The sequence below is a fragment of the Bubalus bubalis genome, chromosome 7, assembly GCF_019923935.1.
Source record: "Bubalus bubalis isolate 160015118507 breed Murrah chromosome 7, NDDB_SH_1, whole genome shotgun sequence".
NCBI lineage: Eukaryota > Metazoa > Chordata > Mammalia > Artiodactyla > Bovidae > Bubalus > Bubalus bubalis.
The window spans coordinates 31,383,231-31,396,657 of NC_059163.1; the positions used below are offsets into that span (position 1 = coordinate 31,383,231).

Consider the following 13,427-nt stretch of genomic DNA (forward strand, 5'->3'; position numbering starts at 1 on the left):
AGATACCAAATGGACATTTCATGCAAAGATGGGCTCGATAAAGGACAGAAATGGTATGGACCTAACAGAAGCAGAAGATATTAAGAAGAGGTGGCAAGAATACACAGAAGAACTGTACAAAAAAGATCTTCATGACCCAGATAATCATGATGGTGTGATCACTGACCTAAAGCCAGACATCCTGGAATGTGAAGTCAAGTGGGCCTTAGAAAATATCACTACAAGCAAAGCTAGTGGAGGTGATGGAATTCCACTTGAGCTATTTCAAATCCTGAAAGATGATGCTGTGAAAGTGCTGCACTCAATATGCCAGCAAATTTGGAAAACTCAGCAGTGGCCACAGGACTGGAAAAGGTCAGTCTTCATTCCAATCCCAAAGAAAGGCAATGCCAAAGAATGCTCAAACTACCGCACAATTGCACTCATCTCACACACTAGTAAAGTAATGCTCAAAATTCTCCAAGCCAGGCTTCAGCAATACATGAACCGTGAACTTCCAGATGTTCAAGCTGGTTTTAGAAAAGACAGAGGAACCAGAGATCAAATTTCCAACATCTACTGGATCATGGAAAAAGCAAGAGAGTTCCAGAAAAACATCTATTTCTGCTTTATTGACTATGCCAAAGCCTTTGACTGTGTGGATCACAATAAACTGTGGAAAATTCTGAAAGAGATGGGAATTCCAGACCACCTGACCTGCCTCTTGAGAAATCTGTAAGCAGGTCAGGAAGCAACAGTTAGAACTGGACATGGAACAACAGACTGGTTCCCAATAGGAAAAGGAGTACGTCAAGGCTGTATATTGTCACCCTGCTTATTTAACTTATATGCAGAGTACATCATGAGAAACACTGGACTGGAAGAAACACAAGCTGGAATCAAGATTGCCGGGAGAAATATCAATAACCTCAGATATGCAGATGACACCACCCTTATGGCAGAAAGTGAAGAGGAACTAAAAACCCTTTTAATGAAAGTGAAAGTGGAGAGTGAAAAAGTTGGCTTCAAGCTCAACATTCAGAAAACGAAGATCATGGCATCCAGTCCCATCACTTCATGGGAAATAGATGGGGAAACAGTGGAAACAGTGTCAGACTTTATTTTTTTGGGCTTCAAAATCACTGCAGATGGTGACTGCAGCCATGAAATTAAAAGACGCTTACTCCTTGGAAGGAAAGACATGACCAACCTAGATAGCATACTGAAAAGCAGAGACATTACTTTGCCAACAAAGGTCCGTCTAGTCAAGGCTATGGTTTTTCCTGTGGTCATGTATGGATGTGAGAGTTGGACTGTGAAGAAAGCTGAGTGCTGAAGAATTGATGCTTTTGAAGTGTGGTGTTGGAGAAGACTCTTGAGAGTCCGTTGGACTTCAAGGAGATCCAACCGGTCCATTCTGAAGGAGATCAGCCCTGGGATTTCTTTGGAAGGAATGATGCTAAAGCTGAAACTCCAGTACTTTGGCCACCTCATGCGAAGAGTTGACTCATTGGAAAAGACTCTGATGCTGGGAGGGATTGGGGGCAGGAGGAGAAGGGGACGACAGAGGATGAGATGGCTGGATGGCATCACCGAATCGATGGACATGAGTCTGAGTGAACTCAGGGAGTTGGTGATGGACAGGGAGGCCTGGAATGCTGCGATTCATGGGGTCGCAAAGAGTTGGACACGACTGAGCAGTAAGACTGAACTGATTCTTAAAAACCTCGGTTGCCTTCTCTGTATTATCTAAGGAATATTATCTAAGCTCCTTAAGATAATTCCTTATCTAACCCTCCCCTACTTTACCAATATTATCTTCCTACCCTTGCTTCTGGCACTAGTGGTAAAGAACCCACTTGCCAATGCAGGAGATACAAGAGGCACAGGTTCGATCCCTGGGTTGGGAAGATCTCCTGGAGGAGGGCATGGCAACCCACTTCAGTATTCTTGCCTGGGGAATCCCATGGACAGAGGAGCCTAGCAGAGGTCCATAGGGTCACAAGGAGTCTGACAAGACCGAAGCAATTTAGCACACACCCACCCTTGCCTCTGGATAAACGTTTAACTTGTTTGACATTCCTTATATTGCCACACCCACTCTTCCCTCCTGATTTTACACAGATCTTCCTTGCCCTCTGTAAGTAGAGGTACATGCTTCTTTTGAGGTCCCAGTGTATCCTGTTAATGGCTGTCCCATAGGCAGTTAATGGCTCTAAATGTATTATATGTCTCTTTCACCAATGTATCTACTCCTAAAGTTGACATCTTCTAGTTTTTCCTTTTAACAGTGCACAAAATTTACTTTTAAAAAATAGTTCTCATGTCCCTACCTCCTTTCCCCACCCCCTTTTTCATTTAACAATTTCCCTTTTTATTAACATTTCCTCTTTCTAAAATCCTACCAAAATTTGATCCTGTGGCCATCAGAGACCTTGAATAGAAGTGATTCAGGAAATTTGGACTGAATATGAAGCTTAAGGTATAAACATTCATTTGGCTGCAGTTTCTTTTTGTGTATGTTCAAGCATGATATGATTAGAAACATAAGTGAAAGTGAAAGTCGCTTGGTTGTGTCTGACTCTTTGTGACCCCCATGGACTATATGTCCATGGAATTCTCCAGGCCAGAATACTGGAGTGAGTAGCCATTCCCTTCTCCAGGGGATCTTCCCAACCCAGGTCTCCCACATTACAGGCAGATTCTTTACCAGCTGAGCCATCAGGAAAGCCCCCAAGAAACATAAGTACTGTATGTTTAAAAGAGCTTGCTTAATAAATATGAAGAATTCTAGGAGCTAATAAAATTTTGTTCAGTCTTAAGTTTCCCATGAGGTCCAAGGATTTCTAGCTTCAGGGAGTCCAGGAGCCCAATGACATCATATGTAAAATATTGTGATTATATTCTAGGGAAGAAAAAATCTGACTCCATATTGGTGTGTTTCTTTTACTTTAGCCTTTGTAGTCTATTCAGGGACGGGGGAGCCTGGTGGGCTTCCGTCTATGGGGTTGCACAGAGTCGGAGAAGACTGAAGCGACTTAGCAGCAGCAGCAGCAGTCTATTGCTTTTGCTACAAGAATGTTGCATATGGTCTGAAATAAACAGAAGAGCCCATTCTCAAGTTTCTGACCTTTAAAAATGTAACATTTTTCTATTCATATATTGCAAGGGAAAGAGCAAGACAGATCTCCTGATGTTTATCTGCTTACATCTATGATTGACCTCTGAATCATTCATACCTAGAATAGACTCAGCCCGGGCCAATTAATGGCTTCCCAGGTGGTGCCAGTGGTAAAGAACCCACCTGCCAGTGCAGGACTGAGAGATGCAGGTTCAATTTCTGGGTCAGGAAGATCCCCTGGACGAGGGCATGGTCATCCACTCCAGTATTCTTGCCTGGAAAATCCCTGGAGCCTGGCAGGCTACAGTCCATAGGGTTGCTAAGAGTCAGACACAACTTAAGCGACTTAGCACATTCACATGGAGCTAAAATCTGCAGAACAGAGAATAACATTTGCCTTTGTATGTATGTGCTTGTGCGCTCAGTCGTGTCTCTTTTGCGACCCCATGGACTGTAGCTTGCCAGGCTCCTCTGGCCAAGGGATTTCCCAGCCAAGAATATTGGAGTGGGTTGCCATTTCCTTTTCCAGGGAACAGTTGTCTTTCTGGAGCTTTGTAGGAACTTTGTGATCTGACCTACGAGGATAGTTGCAAAAGCAAAGGATTCCCACACTAAGAAGTTTGTGACAACCAACTACACCCCCTCCTTTTTTAGTAAACAAGAAGCCTACATTCTAACTTGGGTAAGGTATTTCCTTGGACACCATCTTCTTGGTCTGACAGCTTTCCAAATAAAGTTAAATAAAGTTCCTATTCCTTACCTCAACAACTCCTCTCTTGATTTATTGGCCCATCCTGTTGTATGAGCTTGGACTCGGTAACAATTAGGCCTATGTTATTGTTCTGAGGGGAAGGTCTGTTCCTTTCAACAAATTCTCTACCCTAGAGTTTTTATAGTCTCATGATGCATAATACCACATCATATTTCATTTTTGCAATTAATTTCACTCACATGCCTAAAAGTGAAGAGAAACCTAAAAAGCTGTGTTTTCAGAGCAGTGTTTCACATGTTTTACTGATCTTTTAGGTGAGCATCCTCAGAGGTGTCTCTTAAAAATACAGATTCCTGGGTCCACACCCAGGATTGCTAAATAAGCAGTTGTGGAGGTGGGGCACAAGGATCTGCATATTAAACTTACCAATTGGTCCCTAGGCATTCTGGTTTAAGAACCATTATGGTAAAACCACAAAGAAAATGAACTCTTTCATGGGGAGTAAATTCATTTTTTTTTTGATGGATTAATGGTAACAATAAACATTTACTACATACCATGTGCTATCCTAAATGTATGTGATTTAACTACTTAAATGGTTATATAACAATCATATATTATTCAAGGTGAGGAAATTGAGACAGAGGTTAAATAGACCAAAGACACAAAGTCAGTGGTAAAAGTGGGATTTAAATTCTGTCCTAACTCCAGAGATCAAGCTCCTAATTGCTACCCTATATTGTTTCACTTAAGAGAGTACATTTTTATTACTTTCCCCCTAAGTTTTTATAGTTTTAAAAAATGTTCATTCTTAATTTTACTGTTATTCAAAGCTTCCCTTTGAAGCAAATATAAAAGATCAGTTTGTCTTCACAAGTGACTAGCTTAAAGAATATATATGAAAGAAAACATTTTCTGGAATACATAGCTAAAGCAACTACATTCAATTAAAAACTTTGATATGAGACTAAGCAAAATTTAAAACATGTTTATATTTGTTGATGTGGGTGGTGTTAAATTTTCTATACTGTTTCTATGTTTAAACTTGTGATGGCAGACAACAAATGTTTTTAGAAGAATCAATATTTAAAATATTTTTTAAAACTTTGATTATTACCTGAAACAATATTGTTCACATGGTTTGAACTCTAGTTGAATTTTACATGATTTTTTTGGATCACCTACCATCCAGACAGTGGTTACATGTTCATCATTGTGACCGGAGATTATATACTGATTTTCGCCTTTCCTGAATTATTTTGGTAGTGTTAAATTACTTTAACATATTAAAATTCTTTTAATTCATACAACCAGTAAGAAAAAACAAGCAACTCTTATCTACTTCTCAGATACATCAACTATTTTGTCAGGTTTGTGAATATATTTACATTACCTAAGCTACTTTTTAAAATCACAGAAAGTAATTTCTCAGTTTACCAAAAGTTTTGGCCTTTAAGGTGGTTTTAGAAGTCTGACAAATTTATTTCTACAAGAAAAATTAAAGGGATATGTTTATTTAGCTCCATAAGTAAGACAGGTGAGAAACTATGGCTTAGAGAATTGACTAGCCCAAAGAAAGCCAGTCAGCTGGCTAGTGGCAGAGTAAGTTACTGGATCACTATTTTGACATTTTCTTCTTTAATTTTTAATATTTTGCATTTTCAATAGCTGCCTATAGCTTACAACGGTGACATAAAACCAACAGGTTGTTGCTTTTTGTTGATGCCTGATATTGGTAATCTATTTTATTGGAACTCTTATCCATGAGACTCTACAGTTCATGATGTGAGTCTATGAAAAATGGTCATGTTGAATAGTTAACAATTTATTATTCATGTGTTAGGAAAGTATCCAGCACATCTAGGTGCTCTTTAAATGTTTCTTAAGTGAATACAAAATTTGGAAGATGTAACTATTAAACCCAGTAATTTCCGTTCCTTCATTTACTATTAATTCAGTACCATCTTGTCCTAGTTATTAGAATGAGTTCATATTTAAAGTGTTGTGATCATTGAAAAAGGAAGAGTTCCAGAAAAACATCTATTTCTGCTTTATTGACTATGCCAAAGCCTTTGACTGTGTGGATCACAATAAAGTGATTGATTGATTGAAAGATGAGTAGAAGTCACACAAAAAAGGGAGGACTACAGTCTAAGACTGGTCAAAATGGACAAAAAGGGGAGGGCTATGGTCTAGTAATGCTCAAAATTCTCCAAGCCAGGCTTCAGCAATACATGAACCGTGAACTTCCAGATGTTCAAGCTGGTTTTAGAAAAGACAGAGGAACCAGAGATCAAATTTCCAACATCTGCTGGATCATGGAAAAAGCAAGAGAGTTCCAGAAAAACATCTATTTCTGCTTTATTGACTATGCCAAAGCCTTTGACTGTGTGGATCACAATAAACTGTGGAAAATTCTGAAAGAGATGGGAATTCCAGACCACCTGACCTGCCTCTTGAGAAACCTATATGCAGGTCAGGAAGCAACAGTTAGAACTGGACATGGAACAACAGACTGGTTCCCAATAGGAAAAGGAGTACGTCAAGGCTGTATATTGTCACCCTGCTTATTTAACTTATATGCAGAGTACATCATGAGAAACACTGGACTGGAAGTAACACAAGCTGGAATCAAGATTGCCGGGAGAAATATCAATAACCTCAGATATGCAGATGACACCACCCTTATGGCAGAAAGTGAAGAGGAACTAAAAAGCCTCTTGATGAAAGTAAAAGTGGAGAGTGAAAAAGTTGGCTTCAAGCTCAACATTCAGAAAACAGATCATGGCATCTGGTCCCATCACTTCATGGGAAATAGATGGGGAAACAGTGGAAACAGTGTCAGACTTTATTTTTTTGGGCTCCAAAATCACTGCAGATGGTGATTGCAGCCAGGAAATTAAAAGATGCTTACTCCTTGCAAGGAAAATTATGACCAACCTAGATAGCATATTCAAAAGCAGAGACATTACTTTGCCAGCAAATGTTCGTCTAGTCAAGGCTATGGTTTTTCCAGTGGTCATGTATTGTATGTGAGAGTGGGACTGTGAAGAAAGCTGAGCGCCTTAGAATTGATGCTTTTAAACTGTGGTGTTGGAGAATACTCTTGAGAGTCCCTTGGACTGCAAGGAGATCCAACCAGTCCATTCTAAAGGAGATCAGTCCTGGGTGTTCTTTGGAAGGACTGATGCTAAAGCTGAAACTCCAATAGTTTGGCCACCTCATGCAAAGAGTTGACTCATTAGAAAACTCTGATGCTGGGAGGGATTTGGGGCAGGAGGAGAAGGGGACGACAGAGGATGAGATGGCTGGATGGCATCACCGACTCGATGGACGTGAGTTTGAGTAAATTCAGGGAGTTGGTGATGGAGAGGGAGGCCTGGTGTGCTGCAATTCATGGGGTCGCAAAGAGTCGGACATGACTGAGTGAACTGAAGTCTCTAAAGGAATATGTGATACATTTGGAGAAATATATCTTAATTGCTCTCCTCTTACTTCAAACTTAGAATATTAATTTCTTAACAAGCATTTTTACATAGACAAGTACACTTTATTCTCTATGTTCCTGTAATGAACAGGAATCACTATGCTATTTGTTGTAATTTGTTTAGTATCTGCATGTCAGATGTGGATCCTCACAACCTATAAGAACCAATACCTATGAGGTGTGTGCTGCCTAACAGGCATTGTCCTAAGTGCTTTGTGTCATGTGTATGTGCTTAGTCCTGTCTCACTCTTTGTGACCTCATGGACTGTAGCTGGTCAGGCTCCTCTGTCCATGGAATTTTCCCGGCAAGAATACTGCAGCAGATTGTCATTTCCTCCTCCAGGAGATCTTCCTGACCCAGAGATTGAACCCAGGTCTCGAGTCTCTAGCATTGGCAGGCAGATTCTTTACCAGTGTGGCACTTGGGAAGCCCCTAAGTGCTTTAAGCTTCCCTTGTGGCTCAGCTGGTAAAGAGTCCGCCCACAATGTGGGAAGACATGGGTTCAATCCGTGGGTTGGGATAATACCATGGAGAAGGGAAAGGCTTTAAATATACTAATTTTTAAAGTTTTAAATATACTAATTCACTTTACCCTAATAACTATGAAGTACGTACGTACATACTACTATCCCCAGTTTAGATGAAAAGACAGAGAGAGATCAAGGATCTTGCCCCGTCACAGGTATTAACTGATAAAACTGGAGGAGGAGTCTGGGTAAAGCGTGCTCTCAAATTAGAAAAACCACTTTCCACCTGTATGTTTCTCCTTTATTGTCACACTATTATCACTCATAACACTTCTGACACCATGTTTCCCCACCAAGTAATTCTCTGCAACACCAGCTGGAGGTAGCATCAGATCCCATAGGTTAAGGCCTCAGTCCAACAAGACTGCCCCTTCCTCACTTCAGATGCCAATCACAAGCCCAGGTTGCTACCTGTGCTTCTTTTTGTCCATGAGTGCATGCTAAGTTGCTTCAATCATATCTAACTCTTTGTGACAATATGGACCATAGCCCACCAGGCTCCTCTATCCATGGGATTCTCCAGGCAAGAATACTGGAGTGGGTTGCCATGCCCTCCTCCAGACCCAGGGATTGAACCATGGCTCTTTAACATCTGCTGCAGTGACACCTGGGAAGTCTGAGGTCCCCACAACTCCCTCCTTGGGTTTGATTCATTTGCTAGTGTGGCTCACTTCATGTTTACACGTTACTAAAGGACATGATCTGGAGGAAGAAATGGCAACCTACTCCAGTATTCTTCCCTAAGAAAATTCCATGGAAAGAGGAGCCTCACAGGCTACAGTCCTTGGGGTGACAAAGTAAGACAAGGCTGAACATGCATGTGTCCACACACAAAGGACATGATAAATGCAGATAAACAGCTGGATAAATAAGTACACAGGGTAAAGACTGGGAAGATCCCCTTTACAGGAGTTTCTGTCCCCATGAAGTTGGGTACCTCACCCTCTCAATATGAGGATGTGTTCACATCCTGGCATGTCCCCAAACCTCCTACTATTGGGATTTTGTGGAGGCTTCCTCACACAGACATGACCAATAAACTTCATCTCTAGCCCCTCTGGGAGAAGGCAATGGCACCCCACTCCAGTACTCTTGCCTGGAAAATCCCATGGACATGGATGGAGGAGCCTGGTAGGCTGCAGTCCATGGGTCTCGAGTAGTCAGACACGACTTAGCCACTTCACTTTCACTTTTCACTTTCATGCATTGGAGAAGGAAAGGGCAACCCAGTCCAGTGTCCTCGCCTGGAGAATCCCAGGGACAGGGGAGCCTGGTGGGCTGCAGTCTATGGGGTCACACAGAGTTGGATATGACTGAAGTGACTTAGCAGCAGCAGCTAGCCCCTCTCCCCTCTCTGCAATGTCAAGGTCTGGGGCTGAAAACTACAAGCTTTTAATCATGGCTTGGTCTTTCTGGTGATCCGTTCCCATCCAGAAGCTCACCTAGAGTCCTCTCATTGTAACAAATGATATTCCCAGTGCTCCTGTTACTTAGGAATTTACAAAGGTTTTAGGAATTCTGTGCCAGAAACAAATATATGTATTTTCTATTATCTAACAGTTCTTAACCAATTACATGTATATACCTATACCTAAGGTAGGTATAATAGTACCATACAGAATAAGAAAATGAGTCAGAAATCAGGTACTTAACTCAAAATCACCCTAGTAACTTAGTTCCAAGACCTGTACTTTTTCTACTATATCAGAAAAGGAAATACAGGATAGGGCTCTTAATCCAGAAAGGCTAGAATGAAATCCCTGTTCTTCCCCTTAATAGCTACATGACCTTGAGAAAGTTACTTCTCTTTGCCAGTTTCTTCATCTCTAAAGTATGGATACTAGAAGTTACTACATGAGTTGTGAGGAATAAGGAGATAAATGCTTACAAAAGTATCTTTTCACTCAATATAAACTTCCAATTTTCCTTTTTTATTTATAGGAATTTGGCACATGCGCTATGCTGGCAGCAGCTGTAAGCCAGAGGTTAAAATAATGAAGCCTCAAGGTAAGCCAGCTTGGGTCCAAATCCCAAACACATTGTCCTTTAGAAATTTAATCTGGAATTTTGGCATCCTCATCTCTGATAAAGTTATGGCAAATGTTTTAACAAATATTAACCACTGACATCTCTACATTTCTAGCAGCCAGCACAACATTTAATGCATAAACAGTTAAGAGGTCCTTTATGCTCCTTCACTAGTCTTCTCATTTTCTCCCTGGCATCATCCTAAGAATTTTTAAGTTCACCATGTCATCATCTTTCCCCTACTGTAAAGATCAGAATAATTATATATATTAAAAAAAATCATGTAATTTTGAAGTTACCACTTACTCAGTAGTAATCTTATCAGATTTTCTGCAAGTGCAAAGTACAAAGACCAACCAACAATATGGAAGAAGAAATGGAATTTTTATCTTACCACATTAAGCACTATGAAAAAATATTCACTATTGATGTAATTAAGGCATATCTCTATTTTCAACCAAGTTCCTCTTCTTTCCTAAGCTTTTCCCACAATAAAATGTACAAAAATACTTAACATTAAACTCATTATTAGTAAGTTTCCTGCTCCAGAATTATACTTTAGGCAATGGAACATCAAAACTACTTTATATCCTAGCTTACAAATACGATGCCTACCAGAGCTGCATTCTCTTCACTTTATGTGAAAAATTACAAAAGTACTCTAAGTATAAATAAAAGACTGATACATGAGAAAAAAAAAGTACTCTAAGTCTGTTGCTCCACAACTAGCTATGTAATTTCCCCAGGCTACTGTTTGACAGAATAGTGGAGAACTTTTTTCCATCACCACCTTTTCCCACACATCTTCATATTGTTCCCACAGTTCTCTGTATGACCTGATTACAAATTAAAACACAAATAAATTGAGCAATAACCCTCAATAGGGTTATATAGGAAATTTTCCTATTGTCAGAATTTTTAACATTTAAGGCTAAGCATTAAGTATTAATACACTCTCATCACCAGTTAAAAATAAAAATTTATTAATCCAAAATTATTGCCAGAAGACTTAAGCTAAGCAAAAACTTTACTTAAGCTTAATGCTCTTTTTAACTCCTGCACGAATGCCAGACAGTTCACCAGTATAACGTTGCTCTTCCCTGCGAACTTCACGAACCTGGCCTCTTCGGCGAATTTTGGCTTTTCTGAACTTCTCCCGGTGTTTGACTCTGGGATTCCGATCAATTTTCTTTCTCCTAGGTGTAAGTCCCCTATTTTTAGCAATCTGATAAGTAATGGCTCTCTTTGCATTTTGATCTTCAAGAGCCTGTTCTTCGGTACTATTTTCTTCTTTCTTTCTCTTTAATTTTTGTCTCTCTTCCATTTCTTTATAGTATTTCAGTGCAGCTTCTTCATCAAAATCAGAATCATCAGAAAGGTCTCTAACAGCCAAGGCAGCAGCAGAAGTCTCTGAAACTGATTTTGGCTTGGCCTTCATAGATTTTGCTTTTAAATTCAGTTCTTTCTTTCCAACACCATCTTTAAGTGTGAGCAGATAACGAATTTCAGAGGACAGCTTCTGATCCACAACCGACAACTTGTTGATCAAATTTCGGTAGGTTACAAGCCTTTCAATGACAGGATGTCCATGTGCTGGGACTCTCCTAGCTTTCAGGATCAGATAAAAACTAATGTTGGAGCAGTAGTTCAAATAGAGATTGTATTTGGTCCTCAGGTATTGGCTTCCTTTTCCAGGGGGGATGATCTTTTGCTCCACTAACTGTAGCAATGGCTCCAGCTCATCCTTCATCTCTGCCAACTTAACTTTCAAGTCGTCTATCAGCTCCAAGAGCTCTGGAGATTCCTTTCGCAGCATTTTCAGCTTCTCTTTCACGGAAACTTTCGCCAAATCCTTCACGACACGTGTCTCAGCCTCATTTACCTGAGGTACTGGTTTTGCAAAAGCCTCCACCCAGGTAACTCCAAAATCGTCCTCTTGCAGGGCCTGGGCTAAGCGCCGCTGAATGAGCTGTGCCTCCGCCTCCTCCTCTCTTTCCTCTTCCTCTGCTTCTTGTTGACTCTGCCGGCCTCGGGACTTGGAGCCATAGTCCGTGTCGTAGTAAAGTTTTTTCCTCTGACCCCACGACAAACTGGGATCCACAGAAGCCTCAGTCTCACTCTGCACGGAGCTCCCACCATCATCATCGTCACCCTCCTCACTCTCTCCATCTTCATCGTCCTCATCGGCAACATCTAGGGCAAGCACCTCCTCCTCCTCATCGCCATCATCCTCGTCCCCACTCTCTATTTCGCTCCAGCCCTTAGCCAAGGCGGCCCGAGATCGGGCCTCATGGAAATCATCTACCTTATCTTGGTAGTAGCTCGAGTCTCCCGGTGAGGGTGGAGATTCTAAGTCCTCTCCATCGTCCTCCGCTGGGTCGCGACTTGCCTTAGCTCGCACAGCTGCCCACTTGGCCGCTCCACGCGCGCGCCGCCCGGATCTTCCCACCATAGTTCGCGGTCTCAGCTTCTACACCGACGTCAGGCTTTCAGCCCCTCTGACCTCTGCGCACGAGCCACGCGCTCCAGCAACACGCCGCTGTAACAAGCACGCGATCTCTCACCACGCTCGTCCTGCGGGGGCTCCAGTCGGATGCGGCAGTTTCACCTCCTTCCGGTCCCCAGGATGCTCTCCGCGGAGCGTTTGAACCAGAACTTCCGGTTGGTCTTTCGGGCCTTTCCGTGTGGGAACAGTAGGTAACGAAGTTCGGTTCCGGGACCTCTTTGGTCCTGTTCTTACTCTCGCGAGCCTGGGCGTGGCTAGGGTGACCGCCCGGTTAACCGCAGGTGAGGTAGCAGTGATCATTAGAGGGCGCTTTACCTCTACGCCTAGGAGAGGCAGCCAGGCGGGGGGGTGCCGTGAGTTGTCCTGCTCCTGTACGAACGTCACCGGCCCGGAGCCGAGTGCAGGTGTATAAGATTTTCTTGTTTGCTGAAGTTTTGTTTTCGCCTATCTGTCAGGAAGTTAATCAGATTGTTTTTGTCTACGCAACGTCCAAATATGACATTTCTGGGCACTGTAGGCGGAGGTGGCGGCGGCGCCGCGGCTGACTGGAGCAATCGCTTGCGGGCGCCGGGAAAGGCGCAGGCCTCCGGCGGGTGGCAGCTCGTCTCCAGCCCCCCCCCCCCCCCCCCCCCCCCCGCCCGCAGGGCTCGGTGACTTCAGGGGATTGGAGTTCCCGAGGAGTTTCTGAGGGGTGGTGACAGTGGGGAGGCAGAGCTGTGCTCTGCAGTCTGTTTCCGAGGAACTCAAGTTGCCTGCAGGAGGCGCTGCGATTTCTCTTCCTTCTAGTGGAAGAAGTTCTTCAAGGTATTTTGGAAATGACACATGTTAACCCTCAGGAGCGGGCCCTTAATAAATTCTTCAGCCCTTAATAAGCACGAGGCAGCGTGTTAGGCTCTGGGAGAACGATAATGGGCAGGAGCAGACGCTGTTCTCGCAATGGTGGAACAGGTGGTTTAGTTAAACCAAATCATCACGCGAAACGTGCCGGATCATAAGTGGTATAAGTACTGTGAACACTTATCCTGTGTTTCCCACCCTTCAGCTGCTGAGGACACTCCACGTGCCT

At 42.4% G+C, this 13,427-nt stretch overlaps 1 protein-coding gene across 1 annotated transcript; it reads right to left on the reverse strand.

Moving 5' to 3' along the window:
• Nucleotides 1–10,816: 10,816 nt before the first annotated feature.
• UTP3 (UTP3 small subunit processome component) lies at nt 10,817–12,924 on the reverse strand. Its single transcript, XM_006069321.4, has one exon. It carries the CDS (start codon nt 12,305–12,307, stop codon nt 10,883–10,885), a length of 1,425 nt encoding a protein of 474 aa, XP_006069383.3. The 5' UTR covers nt 12,308–12,924; the 3' UTR covers nt 10,817–10,882.
• Nucleotides 12,925–13,427: the final 503 nt, after the last annotated feature.

Excerpts from the sequence above, each read along its gene's own strand:
- UTP3 (XM_006069321.4), bottom strand. The coding sequence starts at position 12,307 with ATGGTGGGAAGATCCGGGCGGCGCGCGCGTGGAGCGGCCAAGTGGGCA.